At 32.7% G+C, this 23,624-nt stretch overlaps 1 protein-coding gene across 2 annotated transcripts in view; it reads right to left on the bottom strand.

Annotated features, from left to right (window-relative positions):
• The window catches only part of BIRC6 (baculoviral IAP repeat containing 6), a 325,846-nt gene that overhangs the window by 120,694 nt on the left and 181,528 nt on the right, over positions 1-23,624 (bottom strand). For both annotated transcript variants that reach the window (XM_044663691.1, XM_044663690.1), the window contains exons 51-61: positions 22,950-23,229; positions 22,496-22,752; positions 22,085-22,193; positions 16,994-17,215; positions 15,216-15,996; positions 13,789-13,932; positions 12,806-12,935; positions 8,317-8,448; positions 6,818-6,985; positions 5,641-5,814; positions 3,915-4,111 (exon numbers count right to left, since the gene is read on the bottom strand). In XM_044663691.1, coding sequence (XP_044519626.1) covers positions 3,915-4,111; positions 5,641-5,814; positions 6,818-6,985; positions 8,317-8,448; positions 12,806-12,935; positions 13,789-13,932; positions 15,216-15,996; positions 16,994-17,215; positions 22,085-22,193; positions 22,496-22,752; positions 22,950-23,229 — 2,594 coding nt within the window. The remainder of the gene's footprint in view (positions 1-3,914; positions 4,112-5,640; positions 5,815-6,817; positions 6,986-8,316; positions 8,449-12,805; positions 12,936-13,788; positions 13,933-15,215; positions 15,997-16,993; positions 17,216-22,084; positions 22,194-22,495; positions 22,753-22,949; positions 23,230-23,624) is intronic.

A 23,624-nucleotide genomic window follows, 5' to 3' on the forward strand; every position in this document is an offset into this window, starting at 1 on the left:
GACACACCTGAATGGAATGGTTGAATAGATTTATCTAGAACTGGAAATATTTTCATGTGCTTCTGTTTATGAAATTTCAAAACCTTAAAGCTCTATTCTAATACTTCATTGTGAGATGAAGGGGATTCTGGGTTTCCTATCAAAAATCTGTAAAGCATGAGATCAACAGCAGAATATATACCTATTTTCAAAAGACTAGTCTAGCTAAACAAGAGGTTCATCAGCAGGTTTGCCATAAAGTGATGGGATACTTTGTATATAGCAACTCTCAAAATATTATGTGGATTATGAGCTATAACAGTAATAGGAGTAAATGATAAGGATGATATTACAAACTACTAAATGATTATATCAAGGTTAGGTCCTAAGTTTTCTTTTTATGGAGGCATGAAACCTGAGGTTTAATAGGTGCAGAGGAAACATTCTTTACTATCATTTAAAGAAACATTTTTGAAAAATGCAGGCCAAAAAACATGTTATGCCAAAAATAATCTTAAAGAGATTTCCAGGGGCCACAGAGAGATGAAGCAATTTGCCCACCTACAAACATTAAATATATGTCAAGAGACAAATTTTAAATTCATGTTTTCTTCATTCTAAAGTTCAAATGGTTCATATGATTCCCTAAATAACACTCACACTAAGGTAAGGCAAATGATGAAAATGAGAAGTAGAATCAACTACCACATACACAGGAGTAAAATTAGCCGTATTGCCAATATGTGACCTGGAAGCCATATAAAAAGTATTCTCATAAAAAGGAAGCATAATAAACGAGAACTGAGATTAATGAAAAGATAAATCGAGGCATTAAAATTTTTTATTCGAATTAATGCTCTTAAATCACAAGCCTCTCTAGGGCATTATCAAATGATTTTATTAAAAATACAATTTCTTCTAAGCAGCAAGAGTTAGAAAGAGAAACTCCATTTAAAATCACTCTTGGCAATACAAAATATTTGGGAATCTATCTGCCAAGACAAACACAGGAATTATATAAACACAACTATAAAACACTTTTCACACAATTAAAACTAGATCTAAACAATTGGAAAAACATCAATTGCTCATGGGTAGGGTGAGCTAATATGATAAAAATGATAATCCTACCTAAATTAATTTACTTATTCAGTGCCATACTTAACTACCAAAAAACCTTTTTATAGAATTAGAATAAATGACAAAGTTCATCTGGAAGAAAAAAATAAATCAAGGGAACTAATGAAAAAAAAGTGGGAAGGATTGTAGCCTAGTAGTACTGGATCTTAAAATTGTATTATAAAGCAGTAATCATCAAAACAATATGGAACTGGCTAAGAGAAAAAGGTAGATTAATGGAATAGACATGGGGTAAATGACCTCAGGAATATAGTGTTTGATAAAGCCAACGATCCCAGCTTTTGGGAAAAGAACTCACTATATGACAAAATCTGCTGGAAAAACTGGAAAACAGTATGGCAAAAGTTAGGTTTAAATCAATATCTCAGACCCTATACCAAGATAAATTCAAAATGTGTATATTACTTAAATAGAGTGACGTAAAGAAATTAGGTGAATGTAGACTTCTATACCTGTCAGATCTATGAGGAAGGGAAGAATTTAAGACCAAGAAAGAGATAGAGAATATTACAAGATGTAAAATGAATAATTTTTATTATATTATATTAAAAAAGGTTTTGTATAAACAAAACCCATGCAACCAAAATTTAGAAGGGAAGCAACAAACTGGGAAAAAATTTTATAACAAAATTCTCTGACAAAAGTCTAATTTCTAAAATATTTAAGGAACTAAGTCAAATTTACAAGTAATGAATTGGACAGTATGATAATAAAGGAAAATAATAGATGTCAGATGGGATGGGGAAAAATAAGAATGCTAATGCATTGTTGGTGAAGTTGTGAATTGATCCAACCATTCTAGAAGGCAATTTGGAATTATGCCCAAAGGGCTTTAAAGAACTCCTGCCCTTTGATCAAGCAATACCACTACTAGGTTTGTATCCCAAAGAGATTTTTTAAAAAATGGGGGATAGACCTATTTGTACAAAAATATTTAAAGCTGTACTTTTATATTGCAAAAAACTGGAAAATGAGAGGGTATCCCTCAATTGGGGTTGGCTGAACAAATTGTGGTATATCATGTGCTATAAGGAATGATGAACCCCTCGATTTTCTATAAGAAATGGAAAGACCTCCATGAAATGATGTGGAGTGAAATGAGCAGAAATAGGTAAACATCACACACAGTAACTGAAACATAGTGGGCTGATAAAATGTAATAAACTTTACTATTAATAGCAATGAAATGATCCAGGACAATCGCAAGGGACTTATGAGAAAGAATGCTATCCACATCTATAGAAAAAACTGTGGGAGTAGAAATGCAAAAGAAAAATATAAGATTTATTGCTTGTTTATATGAGTATAGGATTTGGGGTTTTGGTTTTAAAAGATTATTCTATTACAAAAATGAATACTAGGGAAATAGGTTTTGAGTGATAATACATGTATAACCGAGTAGAACTTCCTGTCAACTCCGGGAGCGGGAAACAGTACAGGGGAGGGAGAGAACAAGAATCATGTAACAATGTAAAACATATTTTTAAAAATAAAATTATATTTTAAAAAAGAAAAAATACAATTCCTTTTGGTATCAAGTCTATTATAAAAAATACACATGCACTGATGTGTTGAATAACAAATTCTCAAACTACAAAGGGCTAACCATCCAAAATGTATTTGAAAATCTGAACATACTTTCCCCTGATTTAAAAGTTATCTTGTCATCAAAGATTTAGGGCTGCAAGGAATCATGTAATGTCTCATTCAATCCATCCATGCTCTCTTATCCAAAGGTCCTTTGACCACAGCTACTGAAAATCTCCTACAAAGAATCCATACAATTCTATGGGCTTATCAATCACTTGACATATGTGTTAATCACAAACATATCAATTCTATCTCCCCAACTTCTAAAGATCCTATATTCTCTATTATCTTGCTTAAATATTTCCTTCATGTACCTAAAATACTATAATAGAGTCTTCATACGATTACTTCTTCTTCTCTCTCTCACCATCCCTCCCCACCCCCCAAAGACGGAAGAGTGGTAAGGGGTAGACGATGATGGTTAATTGACTTGCCCAGGGTCACACAGGTAGGAAGTGTCTGACGCTAGATTTAAACTCAGGACCTCCCGTCTCTAGGCCTGGCTCTCAATCCAGTAAGCTACCCAGATGCACCTTTATTCTCTACTTTCTAATCTCCATTCCATCTAAAATATAACTGCCAAAATCTTTTTTATTCACAGACATAAAGGATCATGTTAGACCTATGCTCAGAACTGTGAACAATCATGCAGAGACTGATTAAAAGGCTGGAGTTCTAAATAATGAAGATGGAGTGATAGGCAAAGGGTCAATTTTAGAGTTAACAACAACGATAACAAAACAACTATGCCTAAGTCCAGCTGCTGGTATATCCTGACTGTATGCCATTTAATTAGTTGCCTAAGGCAACTACTTAAGAGTATAAATTATAAACTGATGTTAATCTGTACTAATGGAACATGTTTCCCATATTGAAGAAATTATACCTCTGATCAATATTAAAAGAAATTCACGGGGGCAGCTGGGTAGCTGAGTGGAGTGAGAGTCAGGCCTAGAGACAGGAGGTCCTAGGTTCAAACCCGGCCTCAGCCACTTCCCAGCTGTGTGACCCTGGGCAAGTCACTTGACCCCCCATTGCCCACCTTTACCACTCTTCCACCTATGAGACAATACACCGAAAAGTACAAGGGTTTAAAAAAAGAAATTCACAAAGCAAAAAAGGAAACACAAAACAAACAAACAAACAAAAAACAATTAAAAGTGTTGTTATACTTAGATTATGCCTAAATAATGAATTCAACTTACTTGCTGGATTACATCTGGATATAGCATGGGTAATCTCTCTGCAATAAGAGCCAATCCACCCATTCCTGCAAAAACTTGCAATGGTGATTGAATAGGGCATGTTTCAAGAAAAGATTCATCCAACACTGCTTCCATACATTCATCATTTGGAGTGATAATTTCATCTTCTGGACAGCTCCCAAGTAAGTCAACATGATCTAAAATGACAAAATGAAAATGAATGGAGATATAAAAGGAGGATATAGACTTACTGTATGTATGGCATATACTTCCTTTAAGAAATCAGGTACGGCTATCTTACTTATTAATAAAGTCATGATCTAATGAGAACTACTTAACTTATTTTTTTAGTATAAGAATACATATAACAAAAAGATTACAGATTTATCCAAGAAATGTGAGAACTATGAGTGAAGATAAGAATAATACTGGCTGCATGTATAAAAGATTCAAAAAAGTGATCTGAAAATAAATCTCCCCTGATAAAATTTATGGCCTATTAGATGAGTACCCTCCTTAGCATCTTCGCTTTTTTTGTAGCATACAAAAAAATACTGCCAATAATTCTGAAGTGAGGAAAATTTTAATTAATAAAGTTATAAGTAATGAATAAGGAAAACAATAATATCCAAAAATGTGGATTAAAACTACCAACTTTAACAGAAGTATTAAAAAAATTATAGTTGCTTAACTAAAAAGTTTACTTTATCATTTTCCATATTCTAAAAATGAGATTTGCTGTATGTTGAATGTATCCTAATGAGAAAAGAATTATATTGAAAATTATAACTTTGAATGTATTCCAGTTTGTTCACTAAGATCAAGAACTTGACAAATCTATACATTTCTATTTCAGATTCTCATTTGCAAAATGAAGATGTTAATGTTTAACACCTCACCAGAATATTGAAATAATGTCTATAAAATACTTCATGCTGCTTCTATAATTTTTAAATTTTTAAATGTAATAGTCATTTGTATTAATTTACTCAATACTATAGAACAGTGTGATAATTAGATTAAGTCTACACTGCCCATCTTTAGATTTAATCACCAAAGGTGAGAACACCTCTAATTCTGGGAGGTCCATAACCCACTTGTGCTAGAGTGGGTGACGAATCAGAATCAACTGACTGCCCCCTTGGTAGTACTATGAGAATCGTCTATTGGACATGCAAATTGGGAGAGAGGCACAGGAAGTGACGCACAAATGATCCCTTTAAAAGGAGAAGTTCCTCAGTCAGCTGGGGTTTTTCCCTTGGCGTTTCTGGAAGCTCTACCCACAGGGAGGCCTCTCTTGCCTCTCATAGTAAAAGTCCTTGTGGCTAGAAGCCTTGTTTAATTAACCTCTGTGTCCCTCTACTGGGCCTCTAAATTATTATCTGGTCCAGGCCAGAGTTTTTCTCTCTCAATTTCCCTACCTTCAACCTTCCTAATTCTAAATAAACTTCCATAAAAGTCAATTTTGATTTGAGATTATTCTTAATTGAAGATTGATAATAGTTCAATCCTCTGGCAACCATCTTTTAATATAGTGAGCCCATAAGACTCCTTTTCCCGGCTTACACCAGGAAGTTATTTTAGTGGTATTTTACCATAACTGCTAGTGAACAAAAAATAAAAAGTTATTGTGTGAGTACTATAACATAGTTTGAATCACATGTTGGAGCTTCTGAAGCAAATGAATTAAAAAACAAATTCTAAGTATAGCAATAAGAATACCTACCTTTTTCAGTATGAAGTCTCTTAAAAGAATCTGTTTTTGAAAGACTGGGGTCTGAGATAACTTTAGAGCCCAATTTAACAGTCAAATCAATTGAACGATATCCTTGAGGGAGCTTCCGGTCATACAGCAGAGTTAAAAGCTGGGCCAGGGTCATCTCAGCTGGCAGTGGTTGGCCTAAGAACAAAGCAAGACACTCTCAGTCAAAAGTTAGCAAGATATTTTGGTAAGAATTGTTTAATAAACACTAAGAAGCAATGGGCAGGAATCCTAAAATCCCCTAAATCTTAACTTTAGAATACTATTAATTCATCAGTTAGAAAGTCTTAAGTTTGAAATGAAGGATTAACATTCCTTTAAGGGAAATGATCAGAAAATTGTCTTTTAATGCCCTTCCAGAGCCTACTGATTCTTTGGTTTGGAAATAAGGGAGGGAGAGTATAATAGTATATATTGTCCTTTAAATTTGGTCAGGCCAAAATTTACAGGAACAAAATAAATACCACTTAAAATATGCCAGACTTTGGAACCTTGTTGTTCTGGTAGGAAGGAACAATAGAGTATTCAGGAACAGAGTCAGATGTGGTAGACAAAAAGCAGGACAGAAATGACTGTAAGGTCATACAATGAAGAGATCACTAGGAGACAGCCAGATAAGAAATTAAATAAGGAGGACTGAAAAGACTGACTTGTTATCAGGAATTTACAATGTACTCAGTGTCAGCATGGTTTTATGATTTCCTCTAGCTTGGTTCAGCAATACATGAATAAGAGCAAAGAATGCAGATAAGGGTATTACTTCAGGGCTTGGGCAAGGAAGGAATGGCAAAAAGACAGAAGAACAAGTAATTCTAGAGGGGAAGCTAGAGTTCAACTGAACTGGCTAACCAAAAGATCAAAATCAATGCGAAAGCTATGAAGTGAAAGAAGTGGTAATGTTGTCAGAAATTACTGAGAAATTAAAGAACTGGTGTTCTCAATAAAGGGAAGAATTTTTTAAGACAAGTTAGGCATTATGAGAGTTTAAATTTCTCTTTAAAATAACAATATAGAGCATTAATCAAATTCTTAAGTAAAATGGGTGCTAAAGTATACTGTGAATGATGGTTCTGCTAATAATATGCATAATTAATGTAAAATGAAATAATTATTTAACTATTCCTACCATTCTGAAAATTACCTGGCAAATGTTTATGGTACAGGTGAAAAACTGGAACAGTAATGGTTTTGCTTGCAGACTCGGCTCCTGATGAAGAGCTACCCACTTTATCTGGTATTGTTCTTCCTCTCCTTGATGGAGGACGAGGTGGTGTAGATGATACAGCTCTTTTAGACTGGGACTTCAAGCCTGGGAGGAGGGCGTGGGGGTGGGGGACCCAAACAAACCTTAGATTTTAAGTTGTTAAATGTTTATTTGATAAAAAGGAATGATTTTATGACAAAAAAGAAAAAATAAAGAACTGTCAATACTAATCCAGCAATATATCCCTGGAGGGAGCAGTTATAAACACCTAATTGGAAATATAGTTTACATATATATGTTGCATATGTGTATGTATATATATGTGTAGACATATTAGCCAGTCCACTAACATATATTAAAGAATAATTGCTTGGTGCAAGTAGTATTTTGAAGCAAATCTGGCTTTTAAAATTCAATCCAATTTTGACAGAAAATAATTTCCGTGGATATTCTAATTCTACATGTTCTTATTTATTAAATAAAATCAAACAGTTAAGAAGCCATAATGATGGTTAATGTTCTTCCATTATCCCTTGCAACTAAACAATTAACATATGATTAAATTAGATTAGAAAAAAGAAAGGAAAAGTTAAGAAGTAACATGTGTTCTGGTTAATTTCTTTTCCCAATAATAATTCAATGTTAATTATCTACCAGGTAACTTTCAAGTTTCTCTGACTATATATTCCCACATGAGAGCATTAAAAAGAAACATTCCATCCATCTTTATTTCAGTTAATTTTTCACTTCGCCTTTGCCTTGCTTAGAGAAAACATGGTAAATTTTTTTTCCCCAAAAATCTGCAAGATTGGGACTTTAACACATATACCCACGCAGCTTTAGCATCTAGCTATTCTAGAATACACCTAAACTTTCCTAAAAACTAAGATTTTGTCACTACAAGTTACTAATACAAAATAAAACAGTTAAAAATAATTTTTAAGTTTTATTAGGTATTCATATTCATATGTTACTGATATAAATGGTTTAGTCATGCAATTTTTTCCTTGTTTCTGAGAACCATCTCCACAAAATAGGCCTGGATCTTCTTATAATACAGAGGTCCAAATTGAGAAATATTGAATAATACTTAAAATTTATGAATTTGAGGGAAGAGGGGGAACAGAAGGGGACTTACTAAAAGTATCCAATTTTCTTTTTTAACCATAGTCATTTTCAGGGTTATTTGAATTGCTGAAATGGAATAGAATGCATAAAAACTCTTTAGGATTCATAATTAAGAAAAAGTGCTTCCTTCCCAGTTTATGTATAGCTTAAATATTCATGTATAATCAACCTGATTTTCCTATGTGCTGCATTCAACAGCTAGAATATAAAAATTACTGACTTCATTAAACGAATAAACTTCACATATTTTACATAATCAACAACAACAAAAATTAAATTGAGATGGAAAAATAAAACTAAAAACATACCGGAGGCAACAACAACACTATAATTGTCCTGAAATCCATTTTCTGCCTTAACTTTTTCTTTCTCTTCATGGTTTTTCTTTTCTTTGTCATCTTTCTGTTCATTAATTAGTTTAGCAGTGATACTTGGGGTGTCTGCAGAAGAGTACATAATTTATTTAAAACACATTTCTTGGTAAAATATAGGCTTGGAAGCAATAAACAACTGTAAAGACAAAAAAATTCTGACTTAAGGAACTATGATCAACACAACAGAATAAAACACAATTCAAGAAGTCATGATGAAACATGTTATTCCTTTCCAGATAGAGAAATGATAGACTGAGTGCAAATTGAAACATATAATTTTAGACATGAATAATATGTCGTATTGTTTGATTAAACATATTGGGGGGGGGGGGTAATTTTCCCTTTCTTTTTTAATTAATGAGATAAGGGGGAGAAGGGTAGGACAAAGTATTTAGAATTAAAAAGAAAATTTAATTGAAAAAATTATAGCCATCCAAAAATTTAATGTGTTGTCTCATAAAAATAGAAGAATTCAAGGAGAATTGAGTGTTTTTGTACAAAGTATTTCTGCAAGTAGATGGATTTTAAACTAGACCTCTTAAGATCTCTTCAAAATTCAATTATCCTATGACAATTCTATCATGGTGATAATAAACCTAACAAAATCTGGAAGCATAAAAAGAAACATAAGATAAATCAATGTAGCCAGCTCTGACTAAACAATAAGATTCAGTCTAAATGAAGTTATATTTTGGTAGAAAAAACAAGTTAAAAGAGCACTAGCAAGTTACAAGCAGAGGCTGCATTCCTTAAATTTTTGTTTAAATTTTTTGTATATTCGAATAGTACTAAAGAAAATCATCTATCTTTAAATAACAAAAGATAAAAAAAAAAAAGATTTGAAGTCAGGATTCATTTTCAATGGGATTTTTATTTATTTATGAAAAGGTACTGGATAAATCACCTAGTCAACGTTATATCTGATGGTAGAGGAAAAATTATTAGTTTTAAAGTTCAACGGCATGTGTTTGAATGTAAACTTTTCTATTTGCTAATATGTGATCCTCGACAAATCATATAATTTCTGTAGGTAGGTTTCTCAAGTGTAAAATGAGGCCATATAATCTCTAATTTTCTTTCAGCTTTGATTTCTATAACCTATGATTTAAAATACCCAAATCAAAGGGAAAAAGCTCTATACATGAAAACTGTTGGTTTTAGAGATATTTTATTTACACTATTGGTTTGATACTTTAAGGAAATCAAAGACAGAAGCAAATGTTCAATATATGTATCAATATTTAAGGCAGCATTTTTTTTATAATAACCAAGACCAGGAAACAAAATTTGTATACACTGAGAGAATGGATGGAAATGGTACATAAAAATGTGACAATAATATTGATTAGTTAGGAAGGATAAATAATTCAGAGAAAAGATAAGATTTGCACAAAGTGATAGAAAACCAAAATAAGAAGAACCAAGAGATAAAGTTTCTTTTTTGCAAAGAACAGAACAATGAAAAGGAAAGTTAAACTCAACAGAAAAACAAACAAACAAGAAAAATTCTGGAGACAAGGTAACACAACTCATTTTTCATGAGAAAAAAGTCAGGGGACTACTAGAACAAAATATTATATACACTGATGTACATATTCAATATTTAGCCTTCTACAAAAGAACTTATGTCATAGCAGGAAAAGAGGATCTGATTTTGAATCCTACTTCAAATGATTTCAGCGACTTACTACCTTGATCAGGTCACAACTTTTGTTGACCCAAGTTTCCTTGTCTATAAAAGTGAAGAGGTTGGAATTATATTAATTATAAAGTTCTAGCCACCTCTAAATCCTAAAATCGTCTGGAAAGAATCAATTCTTACCAAGAGCTTAAGCAAAACCACTAATCAGATCATGATTAGAAGACTACTAAAAAATCAAAAGGTAAGGGGAAAAGGATTCTTAAAGAGTTCATCTTATTTCAATTTAAACACAAAATGAAGTTCAATATTGAAAGGGAAAGGGGGAAATTAGGAAAAGCATAAGAATACAAAAGACTCCTGGGTATAGACTCTTGGAATTACCCAAGTAAACTAATCAAAGTTTTAATCATGTAAACCCAGGAATAAAAATGGGCCCAAAGTTTGTATAATATAAAACAAGAACCCAGAAGAAATGACTTCTCTTGTGGATCTAGAAGTCAATCTAAAAACTGTAGACAGCAGTCTAGTATTTTTTTTAATGTTTCTCCAAACACTTTCTTAAAAGGTCAAAGGCAAAACTGACCATAATTAACTATCCAATTTTTTCAAAAATCAACAGGTCAATCAGGAATCTTGGTCAAAACAAATATATTTTTGATAAACATGTCTATTTTCCTTTGCCCACTCCTCACTGACCTAAACTGACAATTATGAGCAAAGTAAATGAGCCAAAAAGGCCTGAGGTGCCTACAAGTTGATGTATACTATTTGCATCAAATTACTTAGTACAATGTCGTGTTTTTTAGAGATAAAGAATCTGGGGCTATAAGGGTTTAACAGCTGTAGGAGGAAGAAGAGCTGGGATTAGAACCTAAGTGCTCTTATTTCAGAAGCAGCACTTTTTCCTAGTGCACTACCCTCTCAATATTTAGTTAGAAGAGGGGTTTAAATACTCCGGGGATATAATATGGTCATCACACTTTCAATAAATAGTATTTCACAGATTGTTTTCATGGTTTTAAGACTATGATTTTCATGACAATCCTATTCCTTTCTATTAAAAAGGAAACATTTTGTGATTTGTTCTAAGTAATAAGAGATGGAAAGAAAAAGTATTACAATATTAATTCATAACTATGTTTTAATATACAATTTATTTTTATTTTCCTATCATAAATGACCTGTAACTATTCAGATTATTGATTTTTTTCTTTTTCGTCCATATTTGTGACTATACCTTGATGGATAGAGGAGCTCCCAAGTAAAGAATCCCTGCAACTTTCCTACAACTTAAAGTGTTAGGCAGTTGCTTGGGATACTGAAAAGATCAATGAAATTCGGATAATTATGCTTTATTTTTTCCAAGCAACACTTGCTTTGTTTCATAATCTATAAAAATTATTTTGAAGAATTTCAAAACCAATGCCAAAAACATAACATATCAAGTGATTTGCTATGACGAAGATTTTTTAGAATCAAATTACTTTTTTTTTTTTGCTCTTATGATAATGGTTTCTAGTATTTTTTGGAATAAGTAAACAGAGGCAGAAGTTAACCTCTTATTCAAGAACATAACATGCTAATGCCACCTTGCTACATGATTTATTCATGTTAATTTACAAGCAATTTTTTCATATTTACTCCAATGTTTAAACTTTCTGAAACAAAGTAACTAACTACATTTATTTTCTCTTGCCATCACTACTACGTTGGGCAAATAACTATCAGTGTTTTCCCCTAATCTCTTTTCAGAACAGGGAGATTATGAGGAAGATTTGAAATTTGTGCTTATATGTAAATTATAGGCAGTAGTAGTGGACTGGATAGAGTGCTAAGTGGATCTGGAATCAAGAAGACCTGAGAATAAATCCAATCTCAGATATTTACTAGCTCTGTGACAATCATAAAGACACTTACTCTCTGCCTCAGTTTCCTAAACTTTAAAATGTAAATAATAATATTAATAGTACCACTTACCTTATGGAATTGTTATGAGTATCAGCAGGTAAAATAATTTGTGTTTTTTAAAAAAAAAGGCCTGGCAACTCAGGAGGCACTATATAAATAAATGCATATTACTTTCCATTCCATTCCCCTTCATAGAGGTAAATTAGAAACAGCTCCAAGGCTTGGGGTCATTCTGGAGTAAAACTCTTATCAATGTGTAGGAAGATAGGAAGCTTCCTGAATTAGGAACTTATTCAATGGCACCTACTTTGAAACTTTTTTGAGTATTTAGAGAATTGCTAGGTGGCAGCGAGAGGTTAACTAATTTGACAAGAGTTATACATATGTACAGTATTTTATGGACATTAAACCCAGTTGTTCCCGACTCTGAAAACAACTCTCATAAAATAATCCCTGGAAGGATCAGAAATAATAATTTAAAATGGAAATTTTAATATATTCAGATGCTGATGGATATGATGTAATCAGTACTTAAATATATTTTACATGCTTACTTTTTTACTATAATTTCAGAGAAAAATGGAAGGCATCTCAAAGCCAATTTAGTCCAATTATTTTTTGAGTAAAATTTCTCCAATATCTCCTTCCATTTATGGTTAATATAAATTTAAAATCCGTAGTGTAGGAAATATTGATAGATATAAGTAAGCCAAACATCAAGCATTTATATATAGTACCCATCTAGTATGGTATCCTAGACACTAGAGGTAAAAACAAAAATGAAATAGTCCCTGACTAGAACTTCTATCATGAAAACAAACAGAAAGGATATTTCAGGAAATATAAGCAAAAATTAAATGAAGATAGACCAACCTGAAACTCTATCCAGAACTTCTGCCAAGGTTGTTGAAATAGGCAGATGAAGTGTACGGAATTTGTGCCCTGCTCCATACATTGGATGTTGTATTACATGGCTAGTAGCATTTATTCTTCCTTTGTACAGCTAAAAATTAAATGAAAACAAAGAGTGAGCTAACATTCTGTTTTGCAGGCAGAATTTCATAGCCCTTCCCAAAGCATAAAATTTCTTTCAAAATACCTATGTTCATTAAGAAAAATTCACATTATAAGATAAATGATGTTTTAAAAGAATGATAAATGATTCTCTATTTCCACTTACTTGGGATATTTTTATTTCTCTGTACTCTTGATTATAAAAATCAAAATTTCAAAAAGTAAATTATCACTAGTAAGGATTCAAATTTAAGAGTACCTTTGAAAGGTCTAATTCGCATTAATTAATGCAGTGTATTTTTAAAAAATCCCTTTATAGCAAAGAAAATAGAGATTATTTCAAAGTAAAATCTTTGTGGTAGCTGATATGACTGATCTTTTTAATGTCAAAACTCCCCAAAACTGTAATTAAACACAAATACTTTAATATGTTATGAACAAAAAAGATTTTAAAGAGAAAAATTCACATAGAATTATTATAGCACAGAGAAGTATGGAAAAGTAGAAAAAAAATTTTTAAATACAGTCATCAAGATATATAATAGCAAATCCCTTACTCAGCATATATAGGAAAAGTACGTTACTAGTCATGAGGACTGAGAGAATAGGATACAGTAGATCCAAGGTAAAATAAGTAATACCTTTTGGAGAGTTTTGATGAAAAGACTAAAATAATCAAAAAGTGGAATCTATATATGAAGTCCATTCTATTTTTCTTTCAGTAGCAGATTGAGATGATACAGAATAGTACAGACACTATTCATAGCTTTTAATAAATAAAAACTTTTGATATAGTTAAACCATGAGAGGGGAAATGATTCAGGGAAACAAAATATACTCACTGGGCATGGTGACTGAAGAAACATTGTCACTTTTTCATCCTCTAGCATCAACTGCAAAAAGAGGCGTCGTATAAACCCTGAAATGTTTCCAGATGTAGGAAGGTTCCCTCTCTGAGGGGATGATTGGAAAAGTTCACAAAGAACCTAGAAGAGCAATGCATTTATAATTGTTATAAGTCTCTAGATTTTTCTTAGAAGTTATAACAAAAAACTTTTTAATTACCAATGTAATCTAATAATTGTATTTATGACTCAAAACTTGGCAATAATTAAATGGAGACAGGCTAAGGGAGAATATATGAAGGAATGGAAAGGATGCTAGGCTCAGTCTCAGGTGTGCCCCTACCAGAGTGATCTTGAATAAGTCACTTAACTTCCTTGGGAATCAGTGGCTAAGCCAGATTGCTTTTCCTTCTATTCCAAGTCTATGATCTGATGATAACAATCATAAAATAGTTACAACCAAGCAATTAAATCATCTAATGCCAAGCAAATAATCTAATTAAAACCATATGAAAATGATGCCTCTTTTACAACAAAATTTTCGAAGCTCTGGGTGACCAACTACTCTGTTGTTAGCTTAATTTAATAAAACAAACTCTTTGTATCAAAATGATTTTTAGTAATTTTTAAATTCTAGAAAAAAGAGGGCAATTTTTTAAAAAAAGGAAGTTAGTTTATGATAAGAAGTGGTAATATACTTTTAAAGATTAATCCCATGCTATGCCAATATCATGGGCTATTGCCTCCATAACTATTAAATTTTTGTAATGTGGGCTCAGTTCAAATGCTACAAAACCTGTGATGAGTGTCCTTAATAAATTTCAATGACAATTTCAAAATAAAGCAACATTCAGTAATGGATACAGACAAATAAGATGAAATAGAGTAATAATCTTTTTAAAAAAATCTTAGTCCCATGGGTCAAATTCTAGTCAATCTATTTCACTTATTACCTTTCACTTAGATTGATACAGCCTGTTGTCTCAATCCACTCCCCTTTCCATTTACTCTCTCACTGATGGGCAGATTAATGTATGCCATTTCTCTGACTTAAAACTTCCAAAAGCTCCCTATTGCCTCTAGGATCAAATACAAGCCTTTCTACATCTTTTCCCAAACTCATTATAGATTATTATCCTTCACGTTTAGTAATGTTCTAAACACACTGGCATACTAGTAGCTTCTCATAAATATCTATTTTTCTGTCTTCTATTTTTATGTGTTTGTCTGGACTGTTTCAACATCAGAATTGTATCCTTTTCTTTGTTCTGCCTCTTAAAATCCTTACTTCTTTCAAAATACCCCCCCCCCAGTGCCATCAATAAGAAATTCTGGATTTACCCTAAATGCTGAACTTTCCCCCTAAAACGCACTAAGAACAAATGAAATTACTTCGTATTTATTTACGTTTATTCTCTTCTTACCTGAGCCATCAATCTCTGATTATTAGGGTGACAAGAAATGCACTGTAAGAAGAATGCCACTGTGGCATTCTCAATTGCAGTTCTCTGCTGGGTAGTTAATCCTGTTCCAGAAGCTGAAGAGAGCAAAGCAGACCTTGCACTAGTTTGTGGCACCCCTGAACTGTGTCCTCCTGAAGATGCACCAGAATGACACAGTAAGAACAAAAGGGCTGTCCATAAAGGATTGACTTCAGATCCACCAAGCCAATCTTTCATAATGTGACTACTGCCAACTTCTGTTAAGAACCTGAGAACAGGTGCAACGAGGTCCGCTGTGATAGGCATCTTATTAAAGTGCTGTGGAACATGGTGTCTCCTGAGTTTGTCCTGGGTAATATCCACTGATGGAGAAGTGCAATCAGAGCTAGAAATATGGTTAAAACAAAAACTAGCCAGGCTTCTTACAAGAAGTGAAGGTAATCCTGAGTCCAATAACTGTTTGATAGCCTCTGGAGATTGAGAGGATGCAGCAAGTGTTGCCAAGTGAGACTCAGTTAGTGCAAGAGGTGCTTGGGCATTTTTTGAGTCATCTGTTAAAGAAGAACTGAGGTCCTGTTTTTTACTATCATCAGTCATAGACAGTCTATGGTGACACTGCAATGGAGGAGGTGTAATTCCCATCCAAGCCATAAGCAAAGAAAAATAATTTGGGTGTATATGACACATTGAACAGAGAAGACTGTCAACAGCTTTCTTCAAAACCATGTTGCAAGGAAGAGACATAGACCAATTAAAAAGTGACCTGGAAAAGTCAAACAAAATACTAAATAAATGTTCATTTTTATTTTTAAAAAACAAGTTGAATTCTGAAACAATTTACTAGAAGGTTTTTAAAAAATGCAGTTTACTCAATAGAAAATGACAACATGATACGGTTTACTTAAACCATATAATGCTTTCAGGAAGAAAAAAAAAGGATGTTAAGATTCATACTTTCCTTCCTAATCCCAATTTATGTATCCAATTGCTGGATAATCATTTAATATCTACAATATGTCTACTAAATCTCTATAATGAAATGTTAAATATAAAAACAAAAGAGAAATTTTCATGAAAAGCTAAAATGTAAAATGAATGCTCTTTAATATTGGAGTTTAGTAGATAATTTTATTCAGTCATCTTTCAAACCAATATTTCCATACCTCTTCAAAACTGGTAATATAAATGATTGGGCAATTCCAAGCAAGGTGATAGAACAGAAGAAGATACTTAGCTTTACTAAGCCTCAGAAATAGTAAAACCTACATAAATAGCTCAATTGTCATACAATGAAAGAAAACTATACATGGGGTAATAGAAGTAAAAGTGTAAACCAATGTTTAAAAAATGAGAAACTTTTGCAGCATTGTCTACTCAAGTTTTACACTGATCAAAAGTGTCCCCTAGCTACTTGAGGCATAACAATACCAACTCTCATTGAAAAGGCTAGAAATTTTGATTTGTCTATTTTTAACAATAACAGAAGAAATCTTCTTTAAATATCATTAATTTTGTAGTGTTCTATAAGAAGTTATTTTGATTTTGAATAAATTGAAAAAATAAATAACATCTGATGTCAAGTATCAATTTTAAATCAAGCAGATTAAAGATATGGAAAACTAATTAAAGGCACTAATATGCTTTAGGATAGTATTGATTATAGCCAATATATTTGATAAGACTATTCTTACAAGTAGAATTGATCATATATAGAAACTAATAATTATGAAAATAAACAAAAATCTACATACTGTACTTACTCAAAGAGCTCTCTGTTTAGCAGTGCTGGTAAATCATATTCCACAAGCAATTCATAGCTATGCCATAATATTGCTGCCACACAGTGCAAATGAGAGGGAGATGGCATCAAAAGCCCATACTCTCTTGTTGATGTGCTTGGACAGACGTAGCTCATCCTTCCACTTCTTTTCATAGCAGCTACTCTTGCAGAATCACTGACCCACTTCAACAAAGCCTGAATTCTTCAAGGAAGAAACACAAAGAGCTATTAAGACTGTAAGCACCAAAAGAAAAGGAATCTTACCCCACTTATATTTTATATTCCTTCCCTACTATGTAACGGAAAAACTATTTAAAATGTGTATGCATGCCCATTAGCAGGTAGGTGTAATCATATAAGTAATTATGTAGTGCAGACAGTTTCATTGATTTTATATCCAAAATGTTGCATGAGATATTTAAAAAGTGATTAAAAAATATGAAATGAGAATTCTTTAAGGGATTTAAAAAGCATTTCTGTGGGCATTTTAAGTGCAAAAATTATATTTAAAACATCAGTTTCCTCTCACTGCAAGTCTTCAAGCAAAGACTAGAAGAGCCCTTTGCTGGGTTTGCCATAAAAGGAGTTCTTATTTCTGCAATTTTATGTTTTTTTGATATAAGCAGGGCATTCATGAGTAAGTAAATTTTTTTCCTTAAAATCACATGTAGATACATTTTATGATTCAGATACATTCCCACCCTCCAAAGCAGAGCATAACCTGATACAGGTTATACCAGTGCTGTCATTCAATACATATTTCCATATTGCTCATACTGAGTCAGAAGACATATCAGACATACAATGAAAACCACATGAAGGAAATAAAATAGAAAATGACATACTTTGATTTACAATTAGATTCCAACAGTTCTCTTTTTGACTGTGGATAGCATTGTTCATCATTAGTTACTTATGGGTATCTTGGAAACTTGCTTTACTGATAACAGTTTACTCCTTCACAGTTGATTATGCTACAATATTTCTGTTACTGTATATATCAGTGACGCAAACCTTTTAGAGATGGAGAACCAGTCCACACCTCCACACCAAACACTACCCTTAACACTTTGTGCCCAACCCCTGCCCTTACCCAAGACAAGGGAGGGAAGAAGTGCTCCCACTGACTGCTGGGCAGAGGGGTGGGGAAATGAGGAATATCCTCAGGAGCATGGAGCGGGGGTGGGGAAAGGCCATGCCCTGAGTCCCTTTCTAGTAAAGAACTCTGGTGGGGGATTGCAGGCATGCCCACAGAAAATGCTTTACATGCCCTTTCTGGCAAGTATACGATACATTAACCATCATGGGTATACTTCATATCAGGTCACAGAAGTCTTTCCAGGTTTTTCTGAACTCTTCCTGTTTGTCCTTTATTATGGTGCAAGAGTATTCCATTACAATCACATGCTATAACTTTCTCATCTATTTCACAATTAATGGACATACCCCCAGTTTCCAATTCTTTGTCACTACAAAAACTGCAGATAAAAACATTTTTGTACAAGTAGCTGCTTTTCCTTATCTTTGATCTCTTTGGGATATAGTAACAGTAGTGGTAATTGCTGAGTCAAAAGGTAAGTACAATTTTGTGGTCCGTTGGGCACAGTTCCAGATTTTTCTCTAGAATGATTATTTCCATTTATAATACCATCAACAGTACATTAGTGTTCAAATTTTCTCATATTCCCTCCAACATTTACCATGTTCCTTTTTCATTATATTAGCCACTCTGATAGAGGTGAGGTAGTCTCTCAGAGTTATTTTAATTTGCATTTCTCTAATCAATAATGATTTTCAACATTTTTTCATAGATGGTCTACATTTCTTCCTCTGAATGCCACCTGTTCATATCCTTTGATCATTTCTCAATTGGTATATCCTTTGTATTTTTATAAATTTATTTCAGTTCTCTATGTATTTAAAATGCTAGGCCTTTGTCAGAGATACCTGCTATGAAATTTTTCCCTTTTCTGTTCTTTCCCTTCTAATCTTGGTTACATTAGTTTTGTTTGTACATTAATTTAATGTAATCAAAATTATTCATTTCATTTATAAATTCTCCCCTTATTCATAAGTCTAACAGGTAGAGTTTTCCATGGTCTCCTAATTTGTTTATGGTTGTCACTCTTTATTTGTAGGTTAAGTATCCATTTTGATTTTACCTTGCTGTATAGTGTGAGATGTTTCTACCATGTTTTTCAGATTTCCCAATAATTTTTGTTAAATATTGACTTCTTTTCTGCAAAAGCTAAGATCTTTAGGTTGAACACTAAGTTACTATGGTTGTTAACTACTGTGTGTTGATTACATAACCTAACCCACTGATAAACTACTAAACCAGTACCAGACTGTTTAGATGATTACTGCTTTGAAAACTAGTATCATTAGGATGGATTGATTCCTTCCTTCCTTCCTTCCTCCCTCCCTTCTTTCCTTCATAAATACATAAATAAATGTGTGTGTGTGTGTGTGTGTCTATATAAAGCTCCCTTTATATTTGTGGCCTTCGGTTTTTTTTAAGACTAATTTCGTTAATTTTTTTCTAGCTCTATAAACTAATTTTTGAGTAGTTTGATTGGTATGATACTGAATAGGTATAATGATTTAGGTAGGAGGGTCATTTTTGTTATACTGGCTCTGCCTATTCATGAAAATGTTCCCAGTTGTTTAGATCTAACTTTATTTGTGTTCATATAATTGCTGGGTTTGTTTTAGTAAGTTTAAGTTTAACACCACTTATTTTAATCTGTTTACAATTATCTTGAATGGAAGTTCCTTTTCTATTTCTTTCTGTTGAATTTTGTTAGTGGAAAAGAGAAATACTGATAATTTATGTGGGTTAATTTTGTATCCTGCAGTTTTCCTAAAGTTGTAAATTATTTCTGTTTTTTTCTTGATGCTGAGTTCTGCCAGTTCCCACAGATGCTGGGTACCCTGAGCTTCTATCTTTTTTTTTTATCCCAGTGAGACATGTTCCTTCTCTTTCCTTTGTTATGTGGTGATTTCTTTTCTGTATGAGTGTGTGAATGATTCAGGCAATTGAGGTGTTCTTTCCTCACCTTCCAGCATGTGACTCCTCGTAACTAAGTAATATATAAAACTATTGACACTATACACTTAAAAAAGAATTTCTCTAACTACCGTGCTAAGTACATCTTGACATAAATCACCAACCAAGTGACTGAGCTGGATTGTATTTTCCAAAGCAACCTATGTTGAGAAAGTTTATGACATTCCCATGAGAAAGGTGGTTGTAAAGGGAATTGCCAAATGATAAAAGGAAAACAGCAGAAGACTAGAAAAGCTAGACAGTGAAAGAAAAGAACATCTGAAGCCAGCACAGAGTTAATGAATGACTAATAGTAATTTGCTATATTTTTGATACCACATTCCTTCTGGTCCTTTGGATCAATATCTTACAATCCAATCAAATCATCCTTGGTTCTCTAATATAATAATACAATACTATCTCTCACACACAAATATACTTTTCTCTATTGACATGAATACAACCATAACTTCTTGCTGAGGCTACTGTAAAAAGAACATAATCAGTCTCTCTGATTCCAGGCTTTCCTCTTAATCTATCCTACAAACAAACAACAAATTTAGGTTCTCAAAGAAAATAACTGACCATGTCATTTCTTACCTCAAGAAGTCAGATTTAATGGCTCCCTACTGCTTATAGGTTAAAATGTAAAATCTGGTTTATTTAGCATGTTACAATACACTTGCAAATACAATATATTTTTTCCAGAAAAAGTTCACATAACTAATCTTTTCCTTCACTTTGTAAAACCCCTGGAATCCTTCCATCCACAGGCAAAATTGCAATTTCAATGAGCAAAAACTGATTCTTTAAAGACTATTCTGGTTGATGGGTTTCCATCTCAAAAAAAAAATTCCTTTTTTAATTTATTTGAATGTATTTTATATTTGAAAAATATTATGGTAGAAAAAATAAGAGGCAAGCCTTAACCTTAGTCCAGCCTCTGAAATACATTTAACATACATATGTACAAAATAATTCTCTAAGACTTTTAGAGTTGGCGGAAAGTTATTCATCTCGATCTGTAGAGGAAATTTCCTTTCAGGGAACTCTCTATTTTATGAAATTATAGATCTAGACTAAACAAAGATAGCAAAAGAACCCTGAATATGAATTGTTTTCCTTCATGTTCCCTTCTTCAAGTCCCAGGAAGAATACAAATACTCTAATGACAGAGACAATTTCAGTCTTATCTTTGCATGGCCATTACTCAGCACATAGAAGGCTCCTTTCTGGAAAAGTGAAGTCAAATATGATACAAAAAATATTTTAAGAACCCACATGAAAACCCTGTTATAGATACTAAATGAAATGTAAAATATAGAACATGACATTCTACTCTCAAAAGCTTGATTTATGGTATAGGTACAAATGCAACAAGAAAAGAGGAGTGAGGGATATGCAGGCAAAAGAGGAAGAAAAAAAAAGATGTAATTTTTAAGAGCCCATGGCATATTTAAGGATATTGCCTAAGTTGGCAGAAGCATCTTAAGAGTACATGCAGGAGAATTTATTATGATGCATGTAAGTTTTTCAATGATAGACAAAAGAGTAGAAAACTCTGGTGGTGATTAATAAGAAGTAAATAGTAACATTAATCTCTCAAAATAGACTAAGTTGTTATTAGTAACTAATAATGAAACTAGCCATTAAAATTAGACAACTAGAGGATAAGATGTAATTACATAACAGTCACAACATACAATGATTATACTGATAACATATATAACATGATTTTGGACAGAGGTATAAAACTTATCTGAGGTTCATTTCCTCCTCCCTAAATCTATAAGTTAAGACAAATTAAAGTAATCAAGTATCCCTATCTATAGTTCATATTTTCATTAGGATCCACATATAGAAAAGAAAAAAGCAAAATATCTTCAGGTGGGGAAAAAGATATGATTAACAACAGTTGAAGAGTATATGTGAAGTAGGACTTTAATCCATTTCTTCATGACTCTGAAGCCAATCTGCAACATTTTCTCTTATTTGAAAAATAGGAAATTTAAATTATTTTACCTGTCTTTTGTTCCAGGATCTTGAGTGGTTCCAAGCTGGTAAAGAATGTCTATTGTAGAGTCAGAAGATAAACCATTCAGTCTTCCAAACAGTAAAGGGCTATTTAAATCTTAGAAAAGAATATAGGAACAGAAAAAATTGACTTTTTGAAATTGACTTTCAGAATTGCCTTAAAAAAAAATTTAGGACAAAAAAAACGTATATATATTTCACTCTGAAATAACTGAAATTTTGTTTTTTTCTTTATTCAAGATACTTCCAATTCTCTATGGTAGAAATTTTTAAAATAATAGAATTAAGAATATTGATTACACAGAAAGATTTTGAGAAGTAGAAAGAACAATGCTCTGCTAGAATTAGTACTCTCAATTAACCTCAAGAAAAAATGGATGAAGTAAAATAAAGACTTACCTGTAGGGTCACTGCCTGATGCTGCACAATTTCTTAGGAGGATATCTATTAGCTTTAATCCAATTTTAGTGGACTGTAGGCCTATTTTAACAAGGACAGCTTCGATGTTAGGTGAATGCATACCACAGTATGGTGACATTAGTAAGGCTGCACATGTCTGGAGAAGATTAGCAGTTGGTGCAGCTGCACTTGCCATCATTCCTTCCAGATCACTAATGTGAGTAAGGCAGTGATGTAATAACCGTAACCAACCAATACTGAAATATAAAAAACAAAACTGTTATGATAACAAATATTAAAAATTTACCTCATTGTTTATACACAAATTTTTCTTAAAACATGGAAAAATTAAGAAGAGAAGTTCCATTAAAATCCATGTAAATGCAATTCTCTATTATTTTGTAAGTACTTGCAAAGTTAGATCAAAAGTATTACTTCAGATGGTGAGAAATACCTTGTTTTCGACACCTGATCTTCAGATGGAAGAAAAGGATTGTTGACTGTTGCTGACGAAGTATTTCCAAATGCTGTGAGGCCTAGTAATTTAATTTGAGAAAGACCCAAGGTACTGGCATCACGTGGACGATGCAGTCTAAGACAAACAGCAGAGGCTACTTCTGGCTTTACAAGCTGGATTTTTATGTAGGTAAGACCACTGGTAACCACCGGAGAGGACAGAGGTAACATATTAACCCCATCTGCACTCACTTCAACAGATACTGAAGAAGGGCAAGCTATAATTAAAGAAATTATAGGTGAAAGTAATTGAAAAATTACTCTTCTACATCATAACAGTATCTCATTTTTAAATTACGCTTGATTCTGACACTGTATATAGTGCAAATGTTATTTCATCTGATGTTTTGCCATTGATATCCATTACAGTTTTAGAGATGTCTCCATTTTCTAATGAAATATAATGAAACATTCTAACTAGGGGCAGCTATGTGGCTCAGTGAATTGAGAGCCAAGCCCAGAGATTGGAGGTCCTGGGTTCAAATCTGACCTCAGACACTTCCTAACTATGTGATCCCGTTCAAGTCAACTCCCATTGCCTAACCCTTACCACTCCTTTTGCATTATGGAAGGTATGATTTAAAAAAATTCTTACTTCTTAATTCTTTTTTTT

The sequence above is a fragment of the Gracilinanus agilis genome, chromosome 2, assembly GCF_016433145.1.
Source record: "Gracilinanus agilis isolate LMUSP501 chromosome 2, AgileGrace, whole genome shotgun sequence".
NCBI lineage: Eukaryota > Metazoa > Chordata > Mammalia > Didelphimorphia > Didelphidae > Gracilinanus > Gracilinanus agilis.